This window comes from Limulus polyphemus, unplaced genomic scaffold, assembly GCF_000517525.1.
Source record: "Limulus polyphemus unplaced genomic scaffold, Limulus_polyphemus-2.1.2 Scaffold929, whole genome shotgun sequence".
Lineage (NCBI taxonomy): Eukaryota > Metazoa > Arthropoda > Merostomata > Xiphosura > Limulidae > Limulus > Limulus polyphemus.
Genome location: NW_013666539.1, coordinates 279,296 through 291,261, shown reverse-complemented (window position 1 = coordinate 291,261; position 11,966 = coordinate 279,296). Strand labels below are relative to the sequence as shown.

The 11,966-nt window shown below is 30.5% G+C and overlaps 1 protein-coding gene across 1 annotated transcript in view; it reads left to right on the top strand.

Moving 5' to 3' along the window:
- The first annotated feature begins 2,431 nt into the window (after positions 1-2,431).
- Positions 2,432-11,966, top strand: part of LOC106461301 (methylcrotonoyl-CoA carboxylase subunit alpha, mitochondrial-like) — a 25,138-nt gene continuing 15,603 nt past the window's right edge. Inside the window, exons 1-7 of the mRNA XM_013921120.2 lie at positions 2,432-2,507; positions 4,395-4,438; positions 5,303-5,451; positions 7,212-7,429; positions 7,971-8,118; positions 9,790-9,911; positions 10,736-10,847. Of these exons, the coding sequence (XP_013776574.1) occupies positions 2,461-2,507; positions 4,395-4,438; positions 5,303-5,451; positions 7,212-7,429; positions 7,971-8,118; positions 9,790-9,911; positions 10,736-10,847 (840 nt within the window). The 5' untranslated portion in view covers positions 2,432-2,460. The remainder of the gene's footprint in view (positions 2,508-4,394; positions 4,439-5,302; positions 5,452-7,211; positions 7,430-7,970; positions 8,119-9,789; positions 9,912-10,735; positions 10,848-11,966) is intronic.

The window sequence follows — 11,966 nt, the reverse complement described above, 5'->3', positions numbered from 1 at the left end:
AATCCCCGTCACACCAAACATGCTCGCCCTTTCAGCCGTGGGGCGTTATAATGTGACGGTCAATCCCACCATTCGTTGGTAAAATAGTAGCTCAAGAGTTGGCGGTGGGTGGTGATGACTAGCTGCCTTCCCTCTAGTCTTACACTGCTAAATTAGGGACGGCTAGCGCAGATAGACCTCGTGTAGCTTTGGGCGAAATCCATAACAAACATAACCTCTGTGCTGTGCCTACCACTGGTATCGAAACACGGTTTTTAGCGTTATAAGTCCACAGACTTACCGCTGTGCCACTGGGTACTAGACATCCAGATAATGTGTGCTTAACAACGACTAATGTATCTACTTCATTTGACTTTCATTACGATGTTTGTTTGTTTTTGTAACTACAGTATGTTACTAAACTTGTAAAGAATATAACATTTCCTCTTTTTTTCGACCCCTATTTTCCTTAGTATGAACAAGTCTGTTCATGTTTCTTTCTCTTTTTTGTATTTGTTTATTGACAACTCCTAAGGGCAGTTGTTTAGAATCTGGAAAGAACCTGGTTCATTCTTATCCTTTCATTAAGTTGTATTAAGTGCTGATATGTTCTTGAACTCTACGCAAATGAAAGTTTCAGGAGTGTCCAACATTTTAACAGTTTTGCCAATTTTAAGTTCTGAGTTTTGAATAAGTTACTACTAATCAATAAAACACTCCAAGGTCAAGCAGTGAGGTTAAATCAAATAATTAATAATATGACATTTATTTTAATAACCTTTCATGCTATTATGAAAGTTAACAAAATGTGTGCTATATGAGACATCATAAGATATTTTCTAAATAAAGGACACATGTTGCAAATTTCTGCCTCACGTGCAGCTAGATGGATACCCCTGCGTTAAATCCCGATGAATACAAAATAGCTTAGACTTGTAAAACGGATTAAAATGAAATGTGGGCTAACTCGCAAAAAATATCAAATATTTTGTTTTGAATTAGAAGATATGGAACCATGAACCAATAAAATTTGATCATTTAAGCAAAGAATTAGACTTTTGAGTTTACAGTTATATTTTACTATAGAAATACGTTTATTTTAACTGCAAAACTTGACAGTGGGCTATCTGCTCTGTGCCAACAACGGAGGTCGAATCCCGAATTTTGGCGTTACAAGCTCACAAGCTTACCGCCGAGCCTCCAAGGGGGGGGGGGAGAATTATGAAGGGGTGTTTAAGTTGAGACTGTATTTCATAACAGCCCAATGTAAAGCGTACACTTGCAATGTGGCACACACAGAAAAGGACGGTTACCACTGCATCAAGAACTTTTTCACAGAATTAGTTATCATCTGTTAATTCAACAATAGAACAAATACAGTGGCTGACAAGCGACATACATCCTGATAATGATATTGAACATGGATTTGTTACTAGAATCAAGACACTAAAAAAAAGTAAACAATGTAAAAGGTATGATGCCAGAAAACCCACTTTTGAACATGACAAGAAAAAACTCTCGGCTCGCTCATCAATTTCTTATCAAAACTCAAAGGTAAATCTTAATTATTTATCAACTAAAAAGGTATACAGTTATAATTGACTGTAATGCCTCTTCATCGCTCACCCTCCAGTCATCCATGAAAATGATTTGTAGTAACAAGAACATATTACTGCTTCAAGACGCTACTTACTTTTATTTTGCCTAAATTACCCAAACTCCCTCACTTTATTTTATTTTTTGAGGAAATATATAGTCTACATCTAGGTTAGCTTTTACAGTTTAATCTTTGTTTTTGTTGTTTGTTTTTCGTGCTCTTAATTTGTAACATAGCCCTCAATTTAACTTTTATTTGAGAGGAAGGAACAATATTTATAGGTAAGAGGAATTTAATTTCAACATATTCACTGACATGTTGTTAAGCAAAGTAACGAAACTTGATCCGGACCCCATTATATGAGTTATCAATTTTAGACTGTAAAGAACTAAAATAAATTACAGGTATTTCAGTTCATAATTACAATGATTAAGGGCCTCACTCTCTTATTTTTATTATGAAAGCTGGGTTTGTCAAAAATATGGGTATCTCTTGTGAACATATCCTGAAATTTAAGGGATAAAGTAGAAATATCTCGCAGTTGAAAATCCAAAAGCAATTTTCTCAAAGAAACATTTATTGTAGATTAATATCATAGTTTTTTCAAAATTCGAATAGTGGATGTGGCTCTGGCACAGAGCGACCGAAAAGGAAGAGGCTGTTGTACTATAAGGTTATAAATTGTTACAACTTACTTAAATATAGGTACGTAATAATTAATATTGGTTAGAAAAGCTTAAAATGAAAGTATGGAAGTAAATTATAATGAAAGCATGGAAGTAAATTATAATGAAGCAATTTTAACTTTTAACCGTTATAAAAAGTTTTAAATGCATATGAATTATCATCAGAAAAATTGGCGCTAGAGAGGGCCGTAATCTAAAATGGCAGCTGTGAGACTGTCTTCGTTGTATTCTCGGAACAGAAATAGGTAACCTGAAGTGTACAAATCATCATTATTTAATTCAGAAATATGATATTAGTTCACATAATTGCATAGTTAATATTATCTAATGTAAGAATATGTTTTGGTCTTTGTTATGCTTTATCACCTTGTTTTTAGAAATTAAAATAAATGTCCCACCCCTTTTTCTGGGTTAGCCTATATAGTATATTGCATTCCCGGATCATGCTCAGATAATTATAATATAAAGAAGGTCGTTTTTTTTACCTTTATGATATGGTAAATGGATTGACTGATGCTTAATTTTCTGATTGTATTAACGTAAAAAATAAACTCGCGAGTACCATGTGTGATGAAACGTAATTTCCATTCTAAAATTCTAAGCATAAAATTAAAATATTATTATTCGTGTTACTGTTGAAACTTTCGTACCTCTAACTCCAAGATGCATGCGATTTTCTAGCTCATTAGTAAATGCTACAACTTGTAATACAAGTTACAAATCCTGAACAGCGTTTCAAATAAATATTGATCTTAATCACAAAAAGAAAAAAAAACATTTTAAGTATGAGAATTCTTCAAAGTAAATAAAATATGCTAGTTAGTATTTTTCTCTCCAAACAGCTATGCCCTGAATATTACAAGGGATATAATTTCACATGTATTTTAAAAATAAATAAATAATTAACATATTTACTTCAGTATTAAACCTTCAATATATATAAGGTTTACAATTAGGACGATTTGTAAATAGTTTTCAAATTGCCATGTCTCAAAAGCTCATAAGCCAAAAGAATATGTATTGGGGTTCTTGAGGTTTATATAATTTTATTAAAATCTTAAGTTGTTTTTTTTTTTGCATAGATCATACATATTCAGTGAAACAAGGTGAAAAGAGTAAGAGTTCCATTCAAAAACTGATTAAGGAAGAACTGAAAACTTTGTTGGTCACAAAATGTCTTAGACGAAAGAAAGGAATAGCTTGATTTGTAGTACCATCAGCCACAAGTAACATACTTAACACTTCTTGGCACATAAGCAAAAACCTCTCTCATTCAATCTTAGAAGAATTAAGTAATCTGTGGTGGTTTTTTCTTTTTCACCCGAACAGTAACTGATTAGAGGGGTTACAAAATTTTGTAACTTGTCTGTAATATTTAGTGAGGATCTAGCAACATAATGCCTACTTATGTACACCAGATATTTGGTATTCCAAATAAGACTTTCATATTGTAGAAGATTAGATCAAACTTTCTCATGACAATAATTTCATTTATTTAAAGAATTAAGTAATTGTTGAAATGTACTGACTTCTGTTTCAGTAGCTTTAAAATGCAAGGCAGGATAATGTTCTAACTTCTTTACTGTAAAATTTGCTATATATTAAATTTGTTTCCTTTAACTGTTTCTGTATAGGAGTAAAATTTGTAATTTTGTTAGTGCACATAGAGGCTTGTATTTGAAATTAAGGTACATAAAGCAATTAAATCTCAAGTTTATAGACATGAAGAGGTCTGAACTGTGGTATAACTATAAGCAATTATGAGTTCATCTTTCACAAAATAGTTCTGTGATATTTGATTATTTGAAAAAGAAAGAAAATAGTACACTCAGTCAATATTCAAAGTAGAAGAGTTTTGTTGAATTACTATAAAATGTACCAAAGAATACAAAGTACTTAATTGAAACAAACAAGGTATTTTTACAATTTACTGTCTTATAATGTGTATTTTAAAAGATTTAAAGCACTGTTGGAGTTAATATATGTATCTTTTATACTTTTGTTTTCTACAACCTTTTTGCCCGATTTAAAAAAATATTGAAACCAAGTTATTTTATGATTTAGGACCTTTCTTTTCTATCTATCTTTATTATGTTTTCACATATTCCAATTTCTTTTTCTGCATTATGCAGATGGCAGTCTATATTGAAAGCATGGGTCAGATACCAATCATCAGGTAAGAATTACTTCATAAGTTTGCTTTGTGAGTCAGTAGCAAAGAATAGGTAAATAAACAATAATATAGTTTCAAATGTATTTTGATAAGAATACAACATATACATAGATACCTGAAGATAGAGACAAAAGTACAATGAACCATTTTCAACATTGGACTTGTATCCATCACAGACATTCTGAAATATTAATATAATATGCACTTAGTATTCATTAGTGAGTCATTATCATTTAGTGTGTGTAAATCATAACCAGCTTACAATTTACCACACTCACACACACATCTAGTTCATGACTACTTATTGTGGTTGCACATTTAGTTATTATTGTGATGCTATTTATTTAAAAATCTTTTAAAACTTAGATGTTTAGTTTTTACTTGAAACTAGTTCCGAATGTACATCTACCACCTGTAAATCTACCAACTTATAACTCAACTGGGAAAAAGGGATCCATACAAATCACTTCCTGGCCTCAGTAACCATAACATGTTAATTAGATAACACTTTTTTTGTGTGTATAAAACTGTCTGTAGCAAGTTTGTAATGTTTTAGAGCATTAATCAATCTTCTATGGGTCATGTTCTAAGATTGATTCCCTATCACCTGAGCTACCAAGGCTACATATTCCAAACAGATAACTCTACATCTTGACTTTCGTGCAAGGCTTTCAAAACTGTGAAAAAACAAAGTTGTTGACAGTGCAATATATATGTTTGAAATAATCTAATTCACAAACTAATTACCAGGTTGATTACTAGGAGTTTAACAGTTTTCACTGTTTATTATTTAACTATCTCTAAATTTGTTCATATTTATATATGTAATAAAGCACAAAAGTATCTAAATAAATTTTTTCTCTGTAGATTCTGGACACTTTGCTCCTATAGAAAAAGTATTAGTAGCAAACCGTGGAGAAATAGCATGTCGCGTGATAAGGACAGCCAAAAGACTTGGATTGCGAACCGTAGCAGTTTATAGTGATGCTGACAGCCATTCCTTGCACGTTGGAATGGTAAGTATATGGTTTTTTTCATATATATATTGTAACGGTCTAAGTAAAACATCGCTACAACCCGGGTCAAACAAAAATAAGTTATTAAAATATAACAACAGAACTCCAAAATAAAACTTTCAAACAACTAGAATACAAATTTTATCACTTACAAAAAACAATTAGTAAATTTGTGCCCCCAAGGACTAGTTACAAATGTTAATAAACGATACATCATAAGTATCATAGGAATAAAAAAAAATTAATTCACCAGAGAATAAAACAATATTTCAAAATTACACCACTTCTCAAGATTAGTAACAATATGGAACAATTATTAGTAATAATTCTTTCTAACTGTATCTTGTGAACTCACTCGTTTTCAAGATCAAAGAAGGCTTTTTATCTAGTGGGTAAATCATGATGTTACATCTCAGGTGACTAGCTACTACCATGAATCTACATGATTTTTCATGAAATTAACACCTGTACGATACCACTAGGGGGAAGCTGGTGGCAGTTTTGTAATACATGCTTACCCAAAATCATTGTGCTCTAGATAGGAGCTGAGATAACACTTTAAGATAGCAAAAAATTCTTGTTGAAATACATCACAGAAGGAATTATAAAATAAACGGTAATAACAACCATAACAAAATAAAAGTTGATTTTACTATCTTGCAACCCAGAGCTTCTGTAAGCTTAAGAGTGAACAGATTAATCTAGTGGAAATTTCACAACACTTGGGAACAAGCCACAGGTCTGGGAATCTCTTGATAGTTTCTCTTGGCATTCTTTTTGTTCCTGAAAATGTTATTCGGTTAAAATAAAAAAGGAATTATATTTATTTAGTGGTGAGACCGTGAAGTTACATCTCATGTGACTAGCTGATATACATAATCTTTCACAACATTAGTATCTGTACATCACCACTAGGGGAAGCTGGTGTCAGTTTCATAATACATACATACTCAGAATCAATATGGTCTGGATAGAAGGTGAGTCAGAACTTTGATATAACAAAAAATACATAGTTGAACTAAATGATATAAGGTATAATAAATGAATGGTAAATAAAAACATAAAATAAAAGTAGTGTTTAAATGTATCAAGTACAAGGGTGACTCGCCTCTGATATTAGACAGTAGGAGTCGCTCAATGAGTTTTCTTTGGTCAAAAGACAGGCTAGGGATGTTATGCTTAGTTCACATTCTCCTAACAAATGTTTCCATGATAGTAGTTCAAGCCAACAGCTAATGTTCAATAAGTAAAGTACACTATATTATTTATTTATTGTTACTTTTATTAACAGTAGTGGTTATACTATATGGAATGTAGGATGTAAATATTTTCTATGTTTATTGTTGTACCTGTATTATAAAGATTGTTTTACATTGTTAATTTAATATATGTATTTAGGGCTAACCAAAATCTCATAAGCTGACCAAACCTTATAAGGTATTATTGGGACTATGGCCAAAAATATCATTAACAGTGAGGACACCCAACTAAGGAAACAATGCATTTTAATCTTTATAAATATAAATTTAAGAAAATTATATTTAATTAGCTATGTTGATCATCAGGTTAATTTTTAGCTTGCTCTGATTAGTAGTTAATATTTATTATTGCAATGTTATGAACTGATATCAGAGTTTTAGTTTAGGCTGTTGTAAAGACATCCAGATAATCAAATAAGGCTTAACATATTAACTTTTGTTACTGTTACTTGCCAAGGATAAAAGCTTCGACAGTATTGTTTTAATTGTCTACTGTATTAGGCAGACGAAGCTTATAACATTGGTCCAGCTGCATCTCAACTAAGCTATTTGAATCAAGAAAGGGTTATTGCTGTGGCCAAGCAAGTTGGTGCTCAGGCTATACATCCAGGATATGGATTTCTGTCTGAGAACACTGAGTTTGCAGAACTCTGCAAAAAATCCCAGTTGATTTTCATTGGACCTCCAGCTACAGCCATCAGAGACATGGGAATAAAAAGGTATAAAACCTTTCTGTTTCAAAAGTTTAATACAGTTTGAAATATAAAATAATTTAACAGTTGCTTGATTTTGTATTTTCTAAATTAATTTTTTTTAATTGTTAACTAGAGTAAAATCTATTTAAAAAAACTTAAATTGCCCATTTTCATTCGGTTTAGTTGTAACTGTATTTTCAGATGCTCTTTTACTTTGCTCTTTGGCTTAACTAGTAATCAATTCTTATAACTAAGAATTTTCTGTTTTACCAAGACAGTTAGCTCTGTTTTCAACATTGTACCAATTCACTTATTCTCTAATGTATATAGCTATGCATGACTTGTTGTTTTCTGAAATAAATTCTTGTTTTTAACCAGTGAGTATTTGGTAGACTTTATGTTAAACATCAGGATTGTGCATTTAAATTTTTTTCATTCTTATAGATGAAACAAGTAGATAAATATCTGTTATTCAGATCCAGAAATGTTTAGGTAACTTTACAATATTAGTTGAATTTTATTTATCATTGTCATACTTCATTGTACCAGTATGTTTCAATTAAAGCACCTCCAAGGCAATCATGGCTGCTGCTGGAGTACCTGTTATAGAAGGTTACCATGGTGATGATCAATCTGATGAAAATTTGAGAAAGGAAGCTAAAAGGATTGGTTTCCCAGTAATGATCAAAGCTGTTAGAGGAGGTGGTGGAAAGGTGAAGAAGTTGACTTGGATATTTTTAATTTATATTATCATTTCTTCATATTCAATACGAAGTCTTTTTTCTTTTTTGCCATTAATATATTTGTTTTCACAAAAGGTAGTGCTCTTTGATGAGTGGTTTAAGGCATCCTTAACACAATATTGACAGTAAAGACATAAGTGAATCATTATACACAACTTATGAATAGGTTTTGTTTTGAGCTTTCATTAGGCAAGTGCAAAGGTTAAACAAGGGCAACTGAATTCTAGCACGTGCATGATGTAAGCTTGAGGTGTAATGTCAATGCATGAATCTTGTTTATAAAAGTAACTAAAAGCAGTGTGTGTGTATATAGTTATTTATTTTGTACATGTAATGAAAATTGCTGTATGTACATCAGTTCGTACAAATTGCAACTTTCAAAAATTGTAAGAAATGTTGTTTAGATCTTGTACTACTATCCCTGATGAAGCCAGTTGAGAAGTTTTTATTATTTTCTGGAGAGTAAATTTCTTATCTTTTACTATAACTTTATTGCAAAACTATTTAGTTTATTGTTCATATTGCCATGTAGTTTTTATCAAAATGACACGTGCATTTTTTGAAGATAAAGTTCCACCAAGACAACAATCAACTTATTTTTTAAAGTATAAAGAAGGGTACCTAAACACACAAAATACATTACTATAGAAAATGTTAAGACTTTTGTTCAAAAAACAATGACATAAAACACGTTAGAACATGGAAAATCTTGTGCTACTTGATTGATTTGGAAGAAAAATATTTTGTGCGATGTAGATAATAGCCACTGCACATGTATAAAATAATTCTGACTTTTAAAAGGGCGAGCATCTATATAACTACCTAATTATAATCTTACTTCAGAATTTTAAGTTGGTTGAAGCAAAACAGAAAAATTTGAATTGTTAAGTTGTATTCTCAAACAGTCTATTGAACCACTAACAAAAAATTCATACTCACAATATTCTCCTGTAAAAAAGTTTTGTGGATGTTTGATATATATATATATATATATATGATGTTGGCACTAAACTGATCTTATCTGATGTAGGTATAGTATTATCTAAAAAAATTAAGTATATAAACCACTGTTTGATGCTAGAGGAAATATAATGATTTTGTTGTAGCTCAAACAGTAAAATTTTAGCTTAATAGACAATAAAAACAGTCTTGATTGTCGTAAATATGAAAGGGTTGATCTCGTGTGAAGATCATAGTTTTCATGAAAATGAATGCACTTTACAGTAAAATACAAATATGCTCAGTGTTGCATGAAATATACTAAAAGTTCCAGTTTTCATTAGCTGATAATTCACGATTTTTGTTGCTTCTGTCTGTGTCAATAGTATGGATTAATTACACAGTGTCTCATTGTGATAAGACAAGTTGCTTGTTAAAAGAAAAGAGCGTTCTTAGCTTGCTATGCTATAAAACTTCTGCATTATGCTAACAGTCCATTTTATTTTAGTGTTTTCTAATCTTTTAGAAACTTATCTCTTTTTAATTGTTTTTTGTTTATTACAGTTTTAAGATGTTATTGTACAGGGTATCTACAAAAAACTTATTGTTTGAATTATAACATCCCATTTTAAAGTTATAGAAATGTTAAACTATTTGATTGTTGGATTTGACCAATAATTGTTTCTTAATGACTTTCTTTAGGGCATGAGAACTGCAATGTCAGAAAAAGAATTTCATGGCCAGCTTGAATCAGCTCGTAGGGAAGCAATGAAATCATTTGGGGATGATGCTATGCTCATTGAAAAATTTGTTGAAAATCCTCGGTAAGAATATTTTAGATGTAGATTTCCATTATAATTATTACTTTATTTTGATTCATTGGTGTTAACTGCAGTTAACACCAATGTGTTATTGTGTTAAGTCTTATTGTGTTTTTAATGCAAACATATATCTGTGAAAATGAAAAAAAAAAAATCTGTATTTATCTTGTTGTAAAAGTTAGTACAACAAGGTATAGAGAATGTTTTATTTATTGAAGGAAGCACTACAGGAAAATAGCTTGGTATTAGTAACACAAATAAAAAAAGCAACTTGCAGCTAAAAATCCTAAACTCGTTCTACCATAATGTCTCCACACAAACACACACACACAGTTGAAGAGCTATTTTAATATTATTACTTTATTGAACATAAAATAATGCTAAGCCAAGTTTATGAAAACTAAACATAATGCCACATACCCACATAAAAAAACACACAAAAGTATTTATGTAACTTTAATTAAAATGCATTAAGTAAGCATTCATTAAGTTAATCCTAAAATGTTCACAAGCTATTGCTTTTTTTAGTCATTAGAAAAACAGGTAAAAGCTAAGATGTTTTATTCAGTTAATTTACTGTTAGGAAAACTTGGTCAGCAAAAGTTGATTTTGAACTAAGATACCAACTTAACCATTTTCATGTGGTGATTAAATATTAAAAGTTAGATAGCTTAACAAGTGGACAAAGATAGTAGTGCCTACAATGACCTGTATAAATTTGTTCTGACTTGTATTATGTACAAAATGATAGTAACATAAAATATTTGAAATTACATTACCAAAGACAAGTTATTTTACATAAATACACTGTTGATATCTATTTTAAGCCATGTGGAAGTACAGGTATTTGGGGACCATCATGGAAACTATGTTTACCTGTTTGAGAGAGACTGTAGTGTTCAGAGAAGACATCAGAAAATAATAGAAGAAGCTCCAGCCGTAAGCAAATAATTTTTATTAAATCAATAGTAAACTGTTATAAAACTCGTATTAAAATAGAACTGACGATGATGTTAATTCTGTGAATAAAAAAGTATTTTGGTTTAGTTAGATCGTCAAGTATTACAATAAAGAGCTCTTTTTTTTTAATAGATAACCTGACCATATCATCAACTTCAAACATTTTCGTTAATTTCAAATTTCCAAATAAATAATTTGTTTTTTAACAGATTTAACACACAAACTTGTTATAACTCATAACTCTCGTACAAAAATGTTTTGTTTAATGGATATTTTATGTTTTGACAGTTGTGATTGTTTTTACGGTATTATGTCCGACATGATCTATAGAAACTGTACACTGACACATTGTGCAGTAATTCCTGTTTAATATATTAAGATTACTTGAAACCATACACTTTTGTTTTTCTCCTATTTTTTTGTATAATTCACATTTCTAAATTCTGTTCCTGCCACTGATAACAAATTTACCAGTTTCTGTTTGTTAAGTTTGTTACATTTTGTGTCTATATGACTTGGAGTGTATTACATAATAAATTTCAACATACAACTTATTTAGTATGATTATTTAAAACGACACAAATCGCATGTTTTCACATTAAAAAAGATACTATTTTTACAATAGTTTTACCTTTGGAAAGTTTATTATAGCTACAAATAATGTACCCTAAGAGTACAATGACAAACATGACAAATGTAAAAAGCTTGTAAGTATACTATAATAACTGTGGTTAATTTTATTCAAGTACAACTAATTAAAGGCCCCAGTTTGTTTTGAAATTTTAATATATACCCTTTTTATTTATCCTGTATAGTTTCAAAACTACTTCACTTACAATTCTGCTTTTTTCTAAATAACCTTATATTTTTTTATTAAACCATTCTGCTGTAAGATTTCTAGGACTTCAATGACTCGTATATTAGGTCGTGAAGAAATTAATGTTGTGTTTTGTAACACTTTCATTAACCACCCCCCAAAAAATGTACATCACTTATAATAGTTAAACGAACCACCTAAACGTCACGTCAGTGTAGCCTATATAATGTGTAAAGTTTAGTATACTCTAATGCCTTATAGTGATGGCACATGATGAGACA